General features: G+C 37.3%; 1 protein-coding gene across 2 annotated transcripts in view; it reads left to right on the top strand.

Moving 5' to 3' along the window:
- LOC126185153 (glucoside xylosyltransferase 1) overlaps positions 1 to 22,822 on the top strand; it is a 172,996-nt gene that overhangs the window by 129,248 nt on the left and 20,926 nt on the right. For both annotated transcript variants that reach the window (XM_049928001.1, XM_049928002.1), the window contains exons 6-7: positions 13,661 to 13,833; positions 17,038 to 17,119. In XM_049928001.1, the coding sequence (XP_049783958.1) occupies positions 13,661 to 13,833; positions 17,038 to 17,119 (255 nt within the window). The remainder of the gene's footprint in view (positions 1 to 13,660; positions 13,834 to 17,037; positions 17,120 to 22,822) is intronic.

The raw sequence follows: 22,822 nt of genomic DNA, 5'->3' as shown, positions 1-22,822 counted from the left end.
TCTTTCAACAAGTCTTTCCTGAATGTGGCCTTCATGTGAATGCCTAGAAATCTGAACTGTTCAGTTTCACTAATCATATGCCCATTCTGCAAAATTAAAAAATCGGTTTTGTTGAATTATGTGTTGGAAACAGTAAAAACTGAGTCTTACTGTGATTTAGCGTTAGTTTATTTTCTATAACCCATGAACTTGTCATGAACTGCCCTCTTTGAAACTGAGTCAATGTTGCACACAACATCCTTTACTACCAAGCTAGTGTCATCAGCAAACAGAAATATTTTAGATTTACCTGTAATACTAGAGGGCTTATCATTTATATAAATAAGGAACAGGAGTGTCCCCAACACTGATCCCTGGGGCACCCCCGACTTGATCCTACGTCACTCAGACCCCACATCACAACCATTCTCAACACTATGAACAAAGACCTTTTGCTGTCTGTTGTTAAAATAAGAGCTGAACCAGTTGTGAGCTACTCCCCGAATACCGTAATGGTCCAACTTCTGGAGCAAAATTTTGTGATCAACACAATAAAACACCTTAGTTAAATCAAAAAATATGGCTAGCATTTGAAACCTTTTGTTTAATCCATCCAGTACCTTACAGAGAAAAGAGAATATGTGTTTTCAGTTGTTAAATGACTTGTAAAGCTGAACTGTACATTTGATAGCAAATCATGTGATATAAAATGATCTATAATCCTTACATACACAGCATTTTCAATAACTTTAGCAAACACTGATGGCATAAAAATAGGTCTAAAGTTATCTACATTATCCCTTTCTCCATTTTTATAAAGTGGCTTTACTACCGAGTACTTTAATCGCCCAGGAAACTGACCATTCCTAAAGGAAAAATTACAAATATGGCTAAATACAGGGCTAACATGTGCGGCACAGTACTTTAATAGTCTGCTAGGCACTCCATCATAACCATGAGAGTCCTTACTCTTCAGTGATTTAATTATTGACTCAATCTCCCTCTTGTCTGTATCACAAGGGGTATTTCAGACATCAATCTCGTAAAGGCGTTTGCCAAGAAAGTTATATGATTCTGTGTAGAAATTAAATTTTTATTTAATTCACCAGAAATGCCCAGAAAATGATTGTTAAATACTGTTCATATATCTAATTTACCAATAACAGAAATATTTTTACTATGAATTGACTTTATATCGTCGACCTAGTGCTGCTGACCAGACACTTCTTTCACAACTGACCATATGGTTTTAATTTTATGCTGTGAATTAGCTATTCTATTTGCATGGAACTTACTAATTGCTTTTCTTATAACATATTTAAGCACCTCACAATACTGTTTGTAATGGGCTACTGTAGCTTGATTGTTACTGCTTCTAACATTTTGATATAATTCTTGCTTTTTTGTACTTGATATCCTTATCCCACTAGTCAGCCACCCAGTCTGCCTTTTACTGCTAGTACCCCATTTAGAACGTTGTAATGGAAAGCAATTCTCAAAGAGCATGAGAAATTTGTTAAGGAAAGTGCTATGTTATCAGCACTATAGACATCCTGCCACTTTTGTTCCTTAATGAGGTTTAAAAAAACTATATTGCCATTGCATTATATTTTCTTCATAGTTTGTAATTATATGTACATTTGTCCGAGTACAAAAGCCTTTTAGTGTTAAAATTTGTGCATCATGGTCTGAAAGGCCATCCACCCTTTTACTAACAGAATGTCCATCTAATAATGAAGAATGAATAAAAATATTGTCAGTGGCTGTGCTACTGTTCTCCTGCACCATAGTTGGTAGATCTCCTAAACTCATATGATCTGATGCAGACTGTAGTTTTCCCAACATCCTTTTTCTTGCACAATCATATACAAAATTAATATTGAAGTCACCATATATAACTAATTTTTGGTGCTTCCTATAAAGTGAACAAAGAACCCTCTCTAGCTTGAGCAGAAACGATCTGAAATCAGAGTTAGGGGACCTATATATAAACAATAATTAGAAGTTTAGTTTCACTAAATTCAACTGCCCCAGCACAACATTCAAATATCAGTTCGGTGCAGTGCCATTATACATCTATGGACTCAAATGGAATAAATTTTTTTTTACATACATGGCCACTCCCCCATTCCACAAGGAACTCCTTGTAAAACAGCCAGCTTTTCTATATCATGGTAAAGGAAGCCTCTGAGTTGTCAAATTACTTAAGTGGTCCTCCAGTATACCAGTAATGTCAGAGTCAACATCTCTAAGCAGTTCACTAACTTTATCTCTGATATCTCTTATATTTTGATGAAATATACTAATTCGTGCTCTACTTAGATACCCAACCTCCTCTGAAGGTGATTCCGTAGTTAGAGGGACTTCCTTTAAGCAGGTATAAGTATCAGCTGACTTCTATCTAAAAAAGGTGCAACTCTAAAACCAATTACTACATGAATTTTTCCATGAGTGATCCCACCGTCTTCCCTACACTATCACCTATAAGCTTTGCCAGCCTTCCCTTCCAATACCTATTGAGGTGCAGGCCATTCTTGGTGAAAACCGATCTACTGATAGACTCAGCTGGCACCACTGCAATGTGACCCATGTGCTCAGCCATCAGTGCTTTCTCCAGCCCAGTGTTAACACACCTAATAGGTACATTAAGATGAAGCCAATCATGAAGCTGAAACAGTTGCACGAAATGCACATTATTGCCACCAGTTTGAGTAGCTATCTTTACCAGGTCACCACCTACATCATATTCCCCATCCCTATCCAGACTATTCCCTGCTCCACCCACAATCACTATCTGATCTTCTTTCATAAAATTCCTACATAACTCCCCTATGCTTTCAGATCTTGTGAGCCAACCCTGCACTAGGCTTCATAATGCTGGTGACCTGGTACTCACTCCCCAACACTTCTGCTCTGCTGGTCCACACCTCTAGCATGCGAACTACCTAGCAGCAGAACCTTCTTCTTTCTGTTAGACTTCGCAACCAACTCTGGCCTCCTTACTGCATGTTTCCTACACCTACACAGGAGGCTCCTCTCCACTCAACTCTGACAGTTGGTAAAATCTATTGGATACATACAAGGTAAAACCATCTGAATACCACCACCTCCTCCTCCTCCTCCTCCTCCTCCTCCTCCTCCTCCTCCTCCTCACTGCCTTCTTGCCAACTTCCAGTTCCCATTACCCAGCATCCTTCACCTTCCTCAACCTATCTAGTCATTGTTTTGTGCTCTAGCCCCATTTAGCTCACACAGTTGGCGTATGGGTGCAGATGACCACTGTGTTGATTGCCCTTCAGATGCAACGGCAGCAACAACCAGATTACAAGAAAATAAAGCACACCTTGTGATGCCGTTTTATAGGTCTGTAAGTTCTTTCTCTACCAAACTCTTAATGTCCTGTTAAACTATATAATTTTTTGCAGCTTTCCTGTTTAACCTAAAATGCACAAATTTAGAAACTTGTCATTTAATAAAATACAATCCTAGATTTTTATTTCATCCTGTCACATTTTGACCCAGTGTTTTTAGTGGCATGTTATTTTCTCTTCTCTTTCTTCATTATATTCTGAAGAGGAAAGAAACATTCCAAAAATTTTAAAAAATTCATTTTATAGCTGGCTTTACTGACATATCATATCGAGTTCATTGTTTGATTGTTCGTATATTGTTTGTTCAAATAAGCCTTTTGGAGGTTAAGATAAATCAACTTTCTTCTTTGTATTTAATTTTCCTTGCTCCCAGACTTCCTTCATGCTTTGAGTGTGTCATCACTTAGTGTTTCCATTTTCAAACAGAGCTCTCTGATCTTAATTTGTATTCAGTATTACTGTTACTTTTGGGTCCTAGTATATTCCTTGTAATTCTTCTTCCAAAATGTTTCCAGTGTTTCAGGATCCTCAAACCTTGTTTAAGTGTTTTTGTTGCACAAACTGTTTCAAGCCTTACCACTGTGTGATAGTGCGTTAGTTTTTGGAATGTCCTTTCCATTTTATTCACTGTGTTTTCTATTGTTATTCTTTCTTTTATATTGCTTGTATTCATTCTAGTAGATATTTAAAACAGTTTGTTTTAGATACTGTGTTGTTGTGATTTTTAAGGCTTTCGGGGGCATCATTGATATTTGTTGTGAACTGCATTTTTTTCAAATGATATTTGTCCTAAATTGTGTGCTTGTTTCTGTTGTTTAGCGATTTGCTCTTTGGCAGTGTCTAGTGAGTCAGTAGTTAATGTAGCGTCATTTGCAAAAGCTAGACAGTCTATGGTGATTTTATGTTGGTTTCTTTCTACTTGAAGACACTTAATATTGATGGATTTTCTCCATTGTGTCAAAGTAGAGGTCACAAATCCTCTTCTTGTCTTACTGCTGATTTTATTTCAGAAGGTTTTGACAGTTCCCCCAAAAATTTTACATTGGATGCTGTGTTCGTTAAGTTCCTTTAATTATTTCTGTTGTTTCATTATCAAGTCCAAATTCCTTTATAATGTTGTTTACAGCATTTCTATCAGTTGAGTAATAGGCCTTTTTTACAATCTACAAAAGTTATCACATATTTCAAGTTTCTGATTTTCCTCATTTCTACTATGTTCTTTAGATTTAGTATTTACTCTGCACGAGACCTACCTTCCTAAACCCTGCTTCATATTCTCATAGTTTTGGGCTGAGTATTCCTTTAGCTTTCTTTGAAAGTGCTGTGGACAAGATATCATAGGTCACTGGCAAGAGGGAAATTCCTCTATGAAATGGAAATTAAGTCCCATGCTTCTTTACAGAGCGTAGGGGAACGATGCGGAAGACCCGCACCGCCTTACTATGCAAGGTCCTAATGGAGGTGGTTTGCCGTTGCCTTCCTCCGACCGTAATGGGAATGAATTATGATGATGAAGATGACACAACAACACCCAGTCATCTCGAGGCAGGAAAAATCCCTGACCCCATCGGAAATCGAACCCGGGACCCCGTGCTCGGGAAGCGAGAACGCTACCACGAGACCACAAGGGGTCTTTTTTTTCCATCCACAAAACATAGAAGGTCCATCTTAAACAACCTGAGTCCTAACATTATTGCTAGTATTAATTTCTATGTTATCAGTTGCCTTATAGACCATCTGACGAGAATGCCTAAACCACCTCCTGTAGCGTGGCATCTCCGTGAGTGGTCCTATGCTGTTGCTCGTGCAGCTACTCCGCGGCCAGTCCACCGAAAGTCCCTTATTGCAGTCGACAATTTGATCGGATATTGCATAAAATCCCATGTGTTTCCAAGTAAAACTAGAGAGGCACGCGAGTGGCAAATATATTCCATTCACACAAATGACGTCACAGACGTGTACTGCACATGTGCGGCAACACTGCAGTGCCTAAGTCCAGTTCGAGGTCACACTCACAGAGATGCAGTAACGTGACCCACACATAGACCAGCACACTGATCAAAGTCTTAAATGGTTAGTTTTTTTTCCTTCCATAGGATAGAAGGAAGGGACCAGGAATCATAGAAAAATTAATGAACATGAAGCTGTCTCAGTATGGATTAAAGAAAGCTGCAGCTGTTCCAAAATAAAGTTCACGGAGATCTTACTTTTTACTACAGAAAATGAATCAATAAAGATACTGATCCCTTCCTTCTATCCCATGAATTTTTGTTTTCCCCTTCTTTAAAAAAAATCCATTTAAGACATTGATCAGTGTGCTGGTCTGTGTGTGGGTCATGTGAGCGCATCTCTGTGAGTGTGACCTTGAACTGGTCCTAGCCACTGCAGTGCTGCCACACATGCGCAGTACACATCTGTGATGTCATTCAGGTAAGTGGAATATCTTTGCCACTCACATGCCTCTCTAGTTTTACTAGGAGGCACGCGGTATCCTATGCTACATCCAGACGTGTTATCAGCTGCAATAAGGGACTTCCGGTGAACCTGAATTGTTTTATGATTTCCTCCATTGCTGGTGGCTTTGAGTCGGGCTGTATTTGGTTTATCTTATCAAAATTAAATTATTATTTTGGTAGATTACAGTTGTGTAGTTCTTTGAAGTAGTCGTCGAGTATTCTGCAGCTCTTAGTTTTATTATATACTTACCATTATGTTCCTCTTTAAACTATTTTTAAATGTTTTATAAAAGTTCCTTGTGTTGTTCTGTGTGAAATAAGACTTCGTTAGTTAATCTTTTATGGGTTGTACACTGATCTTTTTGAAATCCTTTGATCCAGGTTTCCTGACTTCTACAAACTTTCTTGTTCTTATCATTTCCATTTGCTATGATAATGACTGAAGCAGAATAAATGAATTAAAATTTGTGCTGCAGCTGGGACTCAAACCCAGGTCTTCTTGTTTGCTAGGCAGAAATGCTAACCATTACACCACCACAGTACAATGATCAACATTGCTGCACGAACTACCCAAGTCGAGTGCCCTCCTCAACATAAACTTCAGTTCGTATCGTGCAGCAGTGTTGACCATTGTACTGCGGCGGTGTAACGGTTAGCATTTCTGCCTAGCAAGCAAGATGACCTGGGTTTGCGTCCTGGCCACAGCACAAATTTTGATTCATTTCTTCTGCTTACTTAAGAGACTTAAATGTCTCAGGGAAACATTTAATTTAGAGATTTATTTTCATTTGCATTCCAGATATTCTAAGCTCATTCCCTCTTTGTAATTAACTCAACTCAGTCATCATTCCACCAGGCATGTTTCCATTTCTTTTTAAGAGCAAGTTCTGGAAATCGGGGGAATATCAGGGAATTTCAAACGTATCAGGGAAATTTGAATAAAAAAATTTCATTTTTGTCTCAGTAGATGAAACGGTTTGTTTACTGAGATGTTGTGCATCGTTGCTGGCTTGGCACAGCTGAGTACCTGTGTCGCTTCCCTACACCCTCATTCTTACTTCTTCTCCCCTTCCTGTCATTCCCCTCAGCTTGCTGTCAGTGCTGCCACCACTTTTAGGCACTAGCCTAGCAGTTGCCAATGAGAGGCAGGAAGGTGTGAGAAGTGGTTTGTTTGGATCTGATTATCAGAGATTGTTGACACAGCGGCTGGAGACAGTGGTCATCTGTGCACAAGTTATGTATGAGTGACTTTGTGAATGTTTGTATGCTCTTGTTTTCTGACAAAAGCCATGGCCAAAAATATAGCTGAGAGTGTGTAATTGTCTTTTCTATGTGCCTATCTGCGGCTCAGCTATTATCTTTGCAATGTTTTATAGACATTTTATATATTCTGGTACATTTTGACACTTCAAAAGTAATTTATATATTAGAAAGTATTAACGATAAGAGGAAGGAAATTGTGGCAGTCACTGGCAGTTTGTACACTATGTACTCGTATATTTCTCGAAAGAAAAATCCCGCAATACCTGTAAAAATAATAGATGTGACACAGGGACATAACATTTTACTGGTGGTCACCTATAGTGTTGGTTTACACAACTGTTCCCTGCCTTATACACTTCTTTCAACAGGCCTACTTTTTTCTGGCGTTATTTCTGAAATGAGTGAAGGTATTTTAAATCTGTTATGCAATTCCACGGAAATGCGTATTTTTGTCACCAAATGTGTTTTGTTTTACTGAAATAAAACAACAATAGTGGTCTTAATGAAACACACCATTTGGCTTGCTCTCTCCATATGAAAACAGTTCATTACAAAAGATGTTGATGTTAGTACTGAAGATGTTTGCTCACACAAGGAAGAAATACGAAGTCCTTACATTTTTTGTCAATTTATGTCTTTACCTGCCCTAGAGATCTCAAAATGTGTCAGGGGAAAATGCTAAAACTTATCTGAAAATCAGGAAAATACCAGGGAATTTCATCTTTGGAAAGTTGGGGCAACCCTGAGTTTCGTCTGAATAATGTCTTTTTGAAGTTGACCATAACATTTAGGTATTAGTTATAAATTCTTTAGCATAGAACCACTAATATTGGGAAAAGGAACGTATATATTTCGTGTCACACAATGCACGCTTTTATGTTGGGCAACTGCAGCAGATTGGTGGTTGCCAAGTATATGTATGACAGTAGTCACACCCTGAAAGGCATAGAAGAGAACTTACATGTAGATAAGAAAGGAAAGGAACTTGACTTCTTGAGCAACTTGAAATAGCAATCTATCGGGTTAAAGTTGATGATGTACTTAATATACAAACTGGCAACAATGGTAACACCTTTTCCAGTGTCTTCTGAACCTTTTTCAAGGTTGATGTTAGCACAGTGAATGTGAATGACTTTGGATAGATAACCATTGGTGTGGTCTCTCTCGATGTCCTTCGTAACATCTTTGGAATGTTATGGAATGGCTGATAACTCAATGCAGTCTCTCAGAACTGTCCACATGTTTATGAACTAGTGGTGCATGGAGAGGCGGCGTATGTGACATACGCTTATCACTCTGTAGAAGGAACACGTTGGTGGATGGGCAGTAATGTGGATAAGAGGAGCAGAGAATCTGGTGTTGCCATTTTTAAAGTAAGACAAAGACTTCATGTACATATAATTTTATTTGTTTTATATTTTGACCTAGTTTGTTTTTGAAGGGCATGTCCATGTAGGATTAACTTAGACAGATAATGATGGGAGCTTGACTCAAGAAACTCATCATTGAGGATTATGTTCTTAATATTAGTGGCTGTATGCTAAAATATTTATAACAGTTATCTTAACAACTCCTACCTCCAGTCCTTAAAATGGACAATATTACAATTTAGGTATGCTGTAGACAATTTCTGTATATCAAACTTTTTTGGTTGGTATTGGTTCCTTTTTCTAAATACTTATCTTACTTTGAATTTAATGATAGGTAGATAGTGGCCTGAATCTAAATTGGTACTCTCAGCAATTTGTACATTGAGTACCTCCATTGCACAGTGTCTATTGATAGCAACGTGATTAAATTTTTTCCCCTACAAATTGGATTTGGTGAATGAGTTAGTTTTGTTACTTACTTTGTTTCATGTTCAATGGATAATTTGCATGATAAATGATGTGGGATGTGTCATTTTACATTTACATCATAAATTAATTTGTAAATGTGGCTACATGCTGAACATCTATGAATTTTTGTTTATTATTATTATTATTATTATTAAATCTACAGATGTTAGTAATTCCTACCCACTTCCTTTTATACATTACAATGATAGAAATTCTTCTACGGAATAGGAATTGTCAAGGAGAAGCTTTTTTGGTTTTGTTTCCAAATTTTACTTTGCTGTAGTCAGACGTTTTATATCATTGGGTAAGTGGTCAAATATTTTAGTTGTGACATTGTGCACCCCTTTTTGTGCTAAAGACAACATTAGTGTGAAGTAATGAATGGCATTTTTCCTTCTGGTATTGTAGTTATGTACATGATTGTCCATTGCGAACTGCAAGGGATTATTTACAACGAACTTGGTGAGGGAATAAACATACAGTGAAGCAGTAGTCACAATGACAGAAAATCCTAGGAAGTTCTGGTCTTACGTTAAATCAGTAAGTGGCTCGAAACAGCATATCCAGACACTCCGGGATGATGAAGGCATTGAAACAGAGGTTGACACGCGTAAAGCTGAAATACTAAACACCTTTTTCCAAAGCTGTTTCACAGAGGAAGACCGCACTGCAGTTCCTTCTCTAAATCCTCGCACAAACGAAAAAATAGCTGACATCGAAATAAGTGTCCAAGGAATAGAAAAACAACTGGAATCACTCAACAGAGTAAAGTCCACTGGACCTGACGGGATGCCAGTTCGATTCTACACAGAGTACGCGAAAGAACTTGCCCCCCTTCTAACAGCCGTGTACCGCAAGTCTCTAGAGGAACGGAAGGTTCCAAATGATTGGAAAAGAGGACAGGTAGTCCCAGTCTTCAAGAAGGGTCATCGAGCAGATGCGCAAAACTATAGACCTATATCTCTGACGTCGATCTGTTGTAGAATTTTAGAACATGTTTTTTGCTCGAGTATCATGTCGTTTTTGGAAACCCAGAATCTACTATGTAGGAATCAACATGGATTCCGGAAACAGCGATCGTGTGAGACCCAACTCGCTTTATTTGTTCATGAGACCCAGAAAATATTAGATACAGGCTCCCAGGTAGACGCTATTTTTCTTGACTTCCGGAAGGCGTTAGATACAGTTCTGCACTGTCGCCTGATAAACAAAGTAAGAGCCTACGGAATATCGGACCAGCTGTGTGGCTGGATTGAAGAGTTTTTAGCAAACAGAACACAGCATGTTGTTATCAATGGAGAGGCGTCTACAGACGTTAAAGTAACCTTCGGCGTGCCACAGGGGAGTGTTATGGGACCATTGCTTTCCACAATATATATAAATGACCTAGTAGATAGTGTCGGAAGTTCCATGCGGCTTTTCGCGCATGATGCTGTAGTATACATAGAAGTTGCAGCATTAGAAAATTGTAGCGAAATGCAGGAAGATCTGCAGCGGATAGGCACTTGGTGCAGGGAGTGGCAACTGACCCTTAACATAGACAAATGTAATGTATTGCGAATACATAGAAAGAAGGATCCTTTATTGTATGATTATATGATAGCGGAACAAACACTGGTAGCAGTCACTTCTGTAAAATATGTGGGAGTATGCATGCGGAACGATTTGAAGTGGAATGAACATATAAAATTAATTGTTGGTAAGACGGGTACCAGGTTGAGATTCATTGGGAGAGTCCTTAGAAAATGTAGTCCATCAACAAAGGAGGTGGCTTACAAAACACTTGTTTGACCTATACTTGAGTATTGCTCATCAGTGTGGGATCCGTACCAGATTGGGTTGACGGAGGAGATAGAGAAGATCCAAAGAAGAGCGGCAAGTTATTTGGTAACCGTGATAGCGTTACGGAGATGTTCAACTAACTCAAGTGGCAGACTCTGCAAGAGAGGCGCTCTGCATCGCGGTGTAGCGTGCTCGCCGGGTTTCGAGAGGGTGCGTTTCTGGATGAGGTATTGAATATATTGCTTCCCCCTACTTATACCTCCCAAGGAGATCACGAATGTAAAACTAGAGAGATTAGAGCGCGCACGGAGGCTTTCAGACAGTCGTTCTTCCCGCGAACTGCAACAGGAAAGGGAGGTAATGACAGTGGCACGTAAAGTGCCCTCCGCCACACACCGTTGGGTGGCTTGCAGAGTATAAATGTAGATGTAGATGTAGATGTCAAACTCCTTAAACAGATGTCTGCAAGATGATCATGGATGAACACCACATATTACTCTTATAGCATGTTGTTGAGCAATGAAGACATTCTTTCATTATTCCATATGACATTATTGAATGAAAGTTTGCAAAATATGTCAACTTGCTGATCTGTCTTACCCCAATATTTTCAATGCTTCTAAGCACAAATATGGCTGAACTACATTGTTTTAGGAGTTCTAAAACATACTTTTTTCAGGTTACATCCTCATCAGCATGGACACACAAAAATTTGGAAGATTCTACTCTGTTTATTATTTCCTCACTGTGTGTTACTCTTGCCACTGGTGTAGTACTTCTAGATGTGCAGAACTGAGTATGGTGCTCTTTTTAAAACTGAAAGTGAGACTGCAAAAAACCAGTCAATGAAATTTTTAAGCACTTTGTTTGCCGTATCTTGTGTTGCTGTACATATGCTTGGATTGATTACACCAACAGTGTCATCCACAAAAAGAACTAATTCTGCTTGTTGTATGTCAAATGGAAGATAGTCTACATACATGAGGAACAATGGTAGACCAAAGGCTGAGCCTCAGGAAATTCCATATGTAATTACTCCCCAGATTACATTGCTTGAACGACTACGTAAAATGTCTTGCATTCTTTTAGTTAGGTATGATATAATCCATTGGTTGGCTTTATCATCATTTCCATAAAACCTCAGTTTATCTAGGATGATATTGTGGTTCACACAGTCAAATGGCTTAAATAGGGCACAGAAAATACCAGCTGGCGTCATTTTGTGATTTAATATTTGGGTGATACCTATGTAGTAAGTTTTCTAGGAAGTTCTTGAAAGAATGTAGATGTAAGTGCGAGGGTTGTTTTTTAGGTAAGGGTCGTTTTTATTTTTAAAAAAGATACAAATACTCTTGTAAAAAAACTTTTATTTTCTGATTCTACACACTTTTACCTATTTTTCTACATAGTTGCCTTGTTTATTTAATCACTTGTCATACCGTACAACTAAGTTTTTAATTCCCTCTTCAAAGAATTCGGCTGCCTGCTCCGACAGCCAAGAGGTCACGGCCGCTGTCACTTCATCGTCGTCATTGAAGCGCTGCCCGCTAAGATGGTGTTTCAAGTACCGGAAAAGGTGAAAATCGCTAGGAGCAAGGTCGGGGCTGTATGGTGCATGGTCCAAAACTTCCCAGCCAAAAGAATCAATCAAATCCTGAGTCTTTTGAGAGGTGTTAGGCCTAGCGTTATCGTGCAGGAGCAAAACTCCTTTTGTCAGCATGCCGCGCCTTTTGTTTTGAATTGCTCTGCGGAGCTTCTTTAGAGTTGCACAGTTGGCATCTGAGTCGATTGTCATTCCTCGTGGCATAAAGTCCACTAGCAAAACACCACGCCGGTCCCAGAACATAGTTGCCATTATCTTGCGCTTTGACAGCATCTGTTTGGGTTTGACCTTGACGGGTGAGGTTGAGGTTGTGTGTTGCCATTCCATCGATTGTCGCTTGCTTTTGGGAGTGATATGCGATACCCATGTTTCATCTCCAGTGACAATTTGACTCAACATGTCATCCCCTTCTTCCTCGTAACGAATCAAAAAGTCCAATGAAGTGGCAAATCTCTTCCCTTTGTGGTCCTCTGTGAGGAGCCTGGGTACCCACCGAGAACACAGTTTCTTAAAGTTTAGGTTTTCAGACACAATATTGTACAAAACCGATCTTGAAACTTGTGGAAATTCCAAAGAAAGAGTGGAAATTGTGAATCTTCTGTCCTCAGGAACCTTTGTTTCGACTGCAGCCACCAAATCATCAGTGATCACAGAGGGCCGGCCTGAACGTTCTTCTTCATGGACGTTTTGATGGCCATTTTTAAACTCTCTAACCCATTGACGCACTTTACCTTTACTCATTGCATTCAAGCCATAAACTTCTGTTAACTGATGATGAATTTCTGCTGCTGATAGGCTTCTCACGGTCAAAAAACGTATCACTGACCGTATCTCACACGCGGCGGGCGATTCAATAATCGTAAACATTATAAAGTAGCATAGCGATGCGTACACGTCAGCTACAGAGCTGCAATTTGCATCAGTGTGAACGGGAAGGATGCCGGCAAGTGGCGCTGTGGCTTGTTGCGGCGTCCGCACGAACTACGGGACTATACATGCGAACGGCCCTTACTTGAAAAACAACCCTCATACTATGTTATGGGGTCTGCACAGACGTTGGTCTTTTTCCATATGTGCATGGAGTTTTCCTGCTAAGGATTTGTGCTCGTTCTTTGCCAAATTATGCTTTAAAATCTACAAGTAGTATTACTGTGTTTTTCAGTGAAATATGATCTAAGGTATGTGACACAATTTGCCAAAAAATTTCTATGTGGTCTTTCTGAGTTGTATTTTTATCTTTTGTTGGTGCATATGTATATAAAAATATATGAAATTCACAACAGTATCTAAAAGATTTTTGTATATTTTACTAAAATTATTTATCCTCTTATTGTTAATTAATTATCGCTTTGCATATGTATTTTCCAGATAAACTGTACGTATACCCATGTCGGTATAATTATCGTCCAGATCACTGTATGTACATGAGTGTGTGCCATAGTGCTGATAAGGAAGGTGTTGCTGTACTGCATGGAAGTCGAGGGAGCTTTCACTCTGAGAAACAACCACCTTTCCATGCACTCTATACTGCAATGGAAGAAGTAAGTTCCAAATATTTATAACAATAAAACCAAGTATTCAGAAATATGGAGTAATAGTGAAATGACAAAAACAACAAAACAAAGTGTAAATTTGAATCAACCAAGCCGCGAATGTGTAATGACAAAGGTAAATCAAATTTAAATTGGAATTTTCATGTAGATCAGTAAATGCTTGTGAATAGCTGCTGTTGTACGAGGTGGAAGCGGTGATTTTCCATAACATTATGAAGAGTGCAATAAATGCCCAGATAGTGCAACATATTATTAAGTTAAATTTTGAGCTTGACAGCGGCAAAAGTAAGGTAAAGCGGAAATTAAGATGTTGCCCCACACTAAAAAATACTGCAAATTTTAACTAAAGTAATATAGTTCTTAGCTTGTAAGCAAGGACACTTTCAAAAAAGATGACATAAAACTAAACAAAAACAAATATCTTGAAAAAATAGGTGTGTGTGTGTGTGTGTGTGTGTGTGTGTGTGTGTGTGTGTGTGTGTGTGTGTTGTTTCCCGATGAGTCTCTAAAAGAAGGTACACAAGGTAGACAGACAGACACGCAACCAGCCAAATGCTATTCTATAGCACAGTCTTGAAGATAGAAAAAACCTGGTCATTTACCGGCCATTGCAGTAATTAACTTAGTCAGCCACATAATTTGATAGTAAATATTGCTAAGTCCAGCAATATGTACAAACTGCCAACTCTGAAGGCTGTAACAGTTTGTAGAAGTAGAGCCATTTTTCTACTCGTGCAGTCCTGTGCTGTAAGTGGTTATGGTCTAATGGTAAGTTTAAACATGAGGTCCAGCATTCAGGCCTTTCATTACATAATTTTTACACTTACTTTCATCTATACATTCTGATTCTGTGGGTGCTGGCTGCTGACTGCTGCCACCATGGGGTATCTTATCTGTGATTGTCTAACGTACTACAGATGCCCCAGGGTGACATTACAAAAGGCTGTCCAGTGGCCTGTGAACCACTGATTTGTGCCTCTCTTGGTGCATCCTTCTGCGAAAACTACTCCAAGGATGGCAGCCTACTTTACTTTACTACCTTGGCAGCCTGGGTGCTTCTGCAACAACTTACATGTTCTTTCAAAATACTATGATTTATATGAGGCATGCAAATCAGAATCAAAGAGTAAATGAAGAGTAATGTTACATTACTCAGTTACTGACAATCACTTGTACCGTTACGTATCATATTACTTGGCAGTGATTAAATATTCTGATTAAATGGGTCTTTCATTATTATTTTACTTATGCTATGCGACCATTTCTGAAAAAGTGGTCCCGTAACACAACCCAGTGACCAAGTTTGTTGATAGAGACTGCATACCCGAATGGTCCATAGGTACAGGTAATTTTCCAAAAAGTAAAATGTTGCTGGGGTCTTACCCCTTAATATTTTCCATTCAACAACAGAAAACAGCACAAAACATGTACTCGGTAAGAAATGCCTAGAAGTTTGAAAATAGTCTAGCCCTACATATAACTGTTCAAAAGTTGTATATTCCTTCCATCTCCACAATTTCTTTTTTTTACTCAAAGAGAAATTTGTGGACACACACAATGCACTTGTTAAAATCATTATTGTAAATCAAAGTTCCCAAAAAAATATTTTACAGAATTTCCTGAAAAGTGTTAAAATTTTAAGAATTTTTTTTTTCTTCTAATAATGCACACAAATTCAGCAAAATGACTATCTTATGTTGAATCAAAACATGATGTAAGGGAATAGAATTTGGACATAATTTTGTCATAAGAAAGGATTTAGTAGCCATGGAGTATTTTTATACTCACCAGCAATGATCTGCAAAATAAGTTGATTCTCAGTTTCTTTGCTTGTGAGAATGATCCATGATCGGTTTGATGTGTCGTGCTACACACAACTAACATTTTCTGGACGTTTTTCAATTTTTGTATTGTAACCAGAATTGCCCATGTATGTCATAGGGACTTTGTCGATTAATTTACTGTCGATATGTTATCTGAAGAAATTTTTTCATACTAAGAGATACAAAAATTAGGACTCGTGTTTGTAAGGGAATGAAAATATCTTTCATGCACAATTTATCTCACTGATTTTTCTTCTTCCTCTTCTTCATCTCTGTCTGCTTGCATCAAAATTTTCATCATATTTGCCTTAACTACTATTCAAACAAAATCATAAAATAAGGATAGAGTCAGTTTCAGGAATTATGTAGAGATGGCTGAAAAAATTTTTGCAGCAGTGTTACTGATTTCAAATCAAGATTAAAGATGACCAGTTAATATGGAATTATTTCAAAGGGGGCTTGAATTGATTATAGTGACAGAAGTCAGATTTGTACATACTTTCAAGCAAGAAAAATGCATATTCCTCTTAAAACCAAACATGATTGTGGATGTGAAAACTGCCTTTGTCATCTATCTTATACGAGTTACAGCTCCTGGCATGCAAAACAATCTCCTGTTCTTTGGAATGCCCCAAGTTAACTCTAAAAATTCTTGGCAATCACCTCACTTCTCTTTCTTTCTAGAAATATGATGTCCAAGAAATTCATGAATGGTAGAGTGCACCTCATAGCTACCACTCGTGTAAACATTCTTGTTGAGTTTGATCAAAGATTTTTTTTAACTTTTTAGGAAAAACTTGGTGTCTGGACTAGAAATTGAATTATCGATATTTCGAAACAGCTTCTCAAAACTAATCCAAAAATTTAATTCTACCCAGTCATGGTTTAAAAGCTTTCCCGGATTTGTACGGTCACCATTTTGTCAAATTGTGTTGCTTACTGTGTTTTGCATGGAACAGTGTCCAACACTGAACTTGCTCTTCTTCTCTTCATATTGCCTTTATGTCTCACCATAACCTTCTGGCACATTTTTTCGCTAAGATTATCTGTGAGGAAGCTTGCGATTATAAAAACGTAGGCACCATAAACTATTTTATTATTTTCATAGTGATTGGATTTCAGCTTTCACTGATAGTATAAGTTACTTTTGAAACTTATTTGTGTGTGTGCAAATTTAATTTTACAATTTTCAAGTTTGTGTATACTTTATCTATATGATTAATATGAATAGTTTGAAAGGAGTACCACACATTTTAATAGACAACTGAAATGCAGGTTTCATTACTGCTGTTTGAATGAGATCAAGCTTAGTCAAGATCATGAAAAAATTAGACAGACACACTGATATTTCTGTATTTTTATTTTTCAGTATCAGCTGGGGACAGATCCTCACACAAATCTTTATTTACCCATTAAGAACTACTTGGAACTAGCGTCATCATCAAACTGTGGTAAAGTGAAACACATATTCACAAAATCTCTGCAGAGATATTTTCAGAAAATTGATTTAAGATAACAGACGATGATTATCTAGATGAAACATTTAAAACTAATTTTATGTTTTTAATCTAGAATTGTTACCTCTTTTCTGAACAGATGTTTGACTCTGTCAGTTGATGAAGTTCCTTTAGTTGCAATATTGTATTAATGTCTTTAATGTGTTTTTGTGTATACTTTAAATTTTTATATGATTGTAAATGTGCAAAAATTATGACAGAAAATTAACCGTTGATGACAGAGGACTGTGGATAGTCATAACTTGTTTGACAACCATTGACCAATGATGGTGCTAGATTTTGTTGGCATGAAAATGTGAGTGTTGAAGGTGGGGGAGGGCTGTAAATGAATTCTGTTTCAAAAGAAGGACACCAGATGAAAAACTAGCATAAATAATGTATAGTTGTAAGACAACTAACACCAAAAAATTACATACTAATACACATGCTATACAGTGCTATTGCTAGAGAGAGTTCTGAGATGCTGTACTGAACCCTGTAGACTGTACTTTCAGCTCTCAAAACATGACTTCTCCTCCATTTTTAAATCACACATTTAGTTCCCAGTGATGCTAATGGTAATGATTCGTCAGACAAGTTGCATGTTATTGCAATAATGAGAATCTCAACTTGTTACTTTTTTGCATTTGCCATGACTTGAGTAGAAGGTAACCCTGTAGGAGGTGCACATTTTCTCTGCTACTCCTCCTTGTGAAGTTGATTACAATTTACAGCAGTATTTAGCAGTTTTATAAGGATTTCTAGCTAGTTATATGGTGTGTGATAGGACTTAATGATGTGCCTAATCCAAAATTTCTTAGTTCCTATAAGGTTAACAAGGAAAAAAATGTGTTCAGAACTAATTGTGTTGTACAATTGGAATATTTCTCCAGCGTTTTGTAAAGACTAGTTAAATCTACTGTGCTTCTAAGAAGACACCAGAAGATAAATTTTGTAACTTGCTGCAAAATATTGTTGTAAAAAGATTAGAGTTTGTATGACTTAAAACAAACATGTGAGCAATGAATAGAACACACTGAACAGAGAATTGGATTACTTTAAATTTTAAATCTATGAGCTGTATTTTGTGGTTACAAATTCAGTTATTCTGTTGTAAAAGTGACAAGATAAAGTTGAAATTTGCCATTGGCATTCATCATAATTTAATGCACAGTATCTATTTCATTAATATTGCAGTCATGGTTGTTGTCCAGGGGGGAGGGGGGGGGGCGGCAATTTTCTGCAGTTGCCTTTGTTTGTTAGGAAAGTATTTTTGCAAGAGTTGATTGATTATGTTAAAGGTACTGCAGTAACAGATGTTAGTTATAATATGCAGATATAGCATTACTCTTTGCTCTTGTGTTTTCAGTTTCCCTTCTGGATATATGTCAAGTCTTTATTTTTATTGGTTAATTCATGTTCATTGTATGATATGGTGCATGAGAGTGAGTCAGGTCACCCAAATTTAAGTTGTCAACACTCTCCTTAAATCATTTAAGGCCAGTGCCAAGATGAGTTCTGTTTCCATACTTTGTAACCACAGCTTGTGATTGATCCCTAATGATCATTCATCAGTGGAGCATTCTACCATAATAAGTTTTTTTAACTTTGCTTCTCAAAAATTTCAGTTTCAATTAGAAACTGAGCGTTTTAAAAGTACCAAACCGTGTAATTGAATAAGACAAGAAAGCTGCACTATATTTAAAAAATCAGTGTATTGAATTATAATATGTTATTTTGTGACTATAATAACTGATAGCCATGAAGATGGAAAGTTATTGGAAATTCTACGCAGTCTAGAAATAATCACTGTATTGGAACTATTATGAAAGAATTGTCAAGCCCAAAAACAGTCCCAATATACTATCTAATCGAAAATGTTTCCTCCACCAGCTCCCCACTCTAACTCACTTTCATGTGTCCTAACCAATGATAGCACTTTTTTTAAAGGCATGTCATGACTTTGCCATGTGATGCATGAAATTAGCGTTTCCCGTCTTAAATTTGCTCCACTTCCATCCTCATATTGTCTATTCAGACAACGATTATGCTTGGACATGTCTTACAGAAAAAGTAAAATAATACCATTTATGGGCTCTCAGCAATACCTTAAAAGAACAAAATGTATAATAGTTAGGTTTCTACATTTTCAGTCAATAAATTCCTATAATAGTAACAGACTGCTTCAGTACTGAGGTACGGTATTTGGAAGCCAAGATATTCAATGGACGAAATTATACATATTGTATTGCCCCATCAAACATACAATGAGATGAATAAACCATGCAATTTCTCAATTATTATTAAGTTATCACTTGATGTAGCAAATGTCACAGTGCCATATTATTGTCATTAATATCATCAATATTACTTTTTTCTCAACATGTTGTAGTTATGTCCACTTTCCTGTATATTAATTTCTGTGATAAAATGAACTTTTGTGTTAACATACTACAGAAAAATATTTTGGCCTTTCTGAAATGGCAATATAGATTTAAGAGAAATTTATGTCATTGAAAATAGGGTAATATGCTGAATGATGTGGCTTGGATGGTTGTAGATCTTGCTCAGAGAAATAGTCCCCGGACATCAGTTGAATTATTTTGATTTGAAAATGAAATAAGGCACAGATCACCTGACATAAGTAGTAATAGGAAACAGTTCCAGTACCTCAGCTAAATCTCTCTCATCCACCCCCTCCTTCTCTCTCTCTCTCTCTCTCTCTCTCTCTCTCTCTCTCTCTGTCTGTCTGTCTCTCTCTCTCTCTCTCTCTGTGTGTGTGTGTGTGTGTGTGTGTGTGTGTGTGTGTGTGAGAGAGAGAGAGAGAGAGAGAGAGAGAGAGAGAGAGGGGCCAAAATTGTGTCTTGAACTAACACCAAATGTGGACTCAATCTAACATTCATGATTCATTGTCTTTAAATTAAAAATTGTAGTTGTGTGGGTGGGGTTTTCCACATTTACCAGTTGGCTATGAATGGAGAGGAAATCTGAATTTCATTACAATCATGAAAATTATTCCCATATTTGAGAAAAACTGTTGACATAAGTTGTCAGTCAGAAACCTGTGCATAATTTGTACATAATCACAGAAATAAGGTCTCATTAGCTTCCAGAAATGTGAATTCCTAACCCCAAGGACTGCAGACTTGCGTCAAACGTTTGTGTGTGGCTATCAGTGCCCATTGATGATGGCTGCTGCTGTGTGTTCTCTTTGTTAATTCCATCTCTCCATGTTCATCTGTCAACTCTACCATTATGCAATGTCTGAAGATGGTATTAGTAACCTAACAGGTTCTGTCTGTACATCATGTCTGTGACAGTGTGACATAATGAGCATGTTGTTATGTGAGGTCTCCAGATATTGTTTCACAATTTCTGTTCATCTTGTGTGTTACTTCTTGCAAATCTAACGGTGTGGTGGACCTAAGACTGTGAGGCCTTTTAGATGAGCTTGAATCTCAAAAATACTCAATAGAAGGCCCTTATAACTGTGCACAGTTAATGTGCCAGTGATTGTAATAATTATTGCTATGAACTAACCCATTGAATTCTAATGACCCCATGTCAGTTTGACACACAATCAGATGCTTAACTTGAAGTCTCAGTCGATACACAATTATAACCTACTACAAAAGCGTCATAACACTGCATGGTGAATAACTGAAGAGAAGATTTGTTTCAGAAAAAGTGTGTGTGTGTGTGTGTGTGTGTGTGTGTGTGTGTGTGTGTCTTTGTTTGTTTACAGAGCACCATATTTTTAAGAGAGAATTGTTAAAGAAAATATTTTGAAAAGTTTTAAACTTAGATGCGTGTAAAAACCAAAAATTGCAGGTTTTTCCCGTAGATATTAGATTGTATTGATCACCACCATGGACACCGTCAAATAGTCATAGTAGTATTAGTAATAGCAATACTAGTAATAGTTTCTTTATCATTAATATAAGCACATATTAGTGCACTGCTCATAAATAATGTACCTGATGGTTAATGGAAACAAAGTGTTTGCATAGTGATCAGTATCCAGGCACTGGCTCATTTTTGAAAAAACATACTTAAAAGTATTTATATTCACCTGAAATAATGCGTGAAATTAGCAGAATACTGTAAAACTCGAATAACAAAATATAATTAGCAGATTAATAACAAAGTGCTGTCATATATTTTGGCAATCTTTCTCCTATGGAGAGTTTTAACTTATGGCCTGCTATAATTGCATAACGAACTTCAGTTCAGCTAATCAGTTTAAAAGTGAATCCCTTTCTAAATTGTTCAGGTCTTCAAGCATTTTTCTGGTTGAACATTCTAGTTTTTCATGGATTTTTAAACTGTTTCTGGTAGACACATAAATGAAAATGGAAAAAGTAAGTTTCCTTAAACTGATATTGCCCATTCCTGCTCCTATTTTCTCCCTAGTGGGCTCTAATGACATATGTAAGACATTGAACTGTGATTGTAGTTTGCATTTTGCAATTCATTTGGCAGTTAAAAATAAGAGCAAACAAATATATTTGCATGTCAGCACTTTAAGATACTATAAAGGATTTGATAGTATAGTGAATACTAAACCAAATGAGAAGATGTTGTGCAACATCAGTTCTCAACTTTTAAGCAGTGAACAGTAGTGAGTTAGCCTATAGTTGACTTTTTGGAAATGACTGTCAGAACCAAAATTATAGACTGTTATTAAGAGAATTACAAAACATGTGGCTTACCAAGATAACTTCATGGAATCAAAAGCATTTTTAAAATTCTCATTAAAAATTGTGAACATTCAGAATCTGAAGTTCTTGAAGTTTCACCACTGACCACTCGTAGCTGCAGTCATATGTGATAAATTCTCATCTCATCTGAGCTAGTACTATCAGAGTTCAAAATCCATTAACCAGTTCATTCACGAAGGCTTTAGTCTACAATTCTCTTGCTTTATGTTGAGCAACTGATCTAACGCCTTGTCAGGCCTTCGTGCACCGTTTATTACACCCACTGAGTCATGTGACTAGCACATAACCTACCCCATGTAAGCTCTGGCTTCATTGACTAATACAGCTTCTCTATTGGAAGGGATGAATTTTCAGTTATATGTAACTTTTTTTTTACCTAACATTCTGAAATAGTTACTACATCCTTCACCTTTGCATACTTTTTCCTTCATATACTTTTTTCCACAACTGTAGCAGAAACTGATAATGAAGAAAGCTGCCTAGATGAAGTTTTAGTAACTGTTATGAGTGGCTTCGACCAAATTGGGCCATCCTCAAATGTGACACTAAAATACAGGACTGTTACTACCGGTGATATCATCTGATGTGTGGTGTAGCAGTAGACCTGTGTTCTGGTGTTATATATGAAGATGACCCATATAACGTGATTTCGACTGTATTCTTCGCTAAGTTATAAAACGAGATCACTTATTTCTTATGTGATAAAATGCTGCCTTTCTACAGCAGCCATATTGCTGTTTCCAGCAATTAAAGATGCAGTGACTACCTTCTGTGGTATTATCTTCAGTTTTTATTTTAAAACACCAACTATGTGTTCAGTATTGTTAGTAATGGTAAATTTGGAAGTGTGTCATTCATAACTATTCTTCAATAAATCTTCTACTGCAGATACCTCTGTTGATCTCATCTGTATCAAATTAAACCACAGCCCAAAATA

This window comes from Schistocerca cancellata, chromosome 4 (assembly GCF_023864275.1).
Source record: "Schistocerca cancellata isolate TAMUIC-IGC-003103 chromosome 4, iqSchCanc2.1, whole genome shotgun sequence".
NCBI classification, from domain to species: Eukaryota; Metazoa; Arthropoda; class Insecta; order Orthoptera; family Acrididae; genus Schistocerca; species Schistocerca cancellata.
Note: the sequence above shows the minus strand (reverse complement) of the source record. Positions and strands in the feature narration are given on the sequence as shown.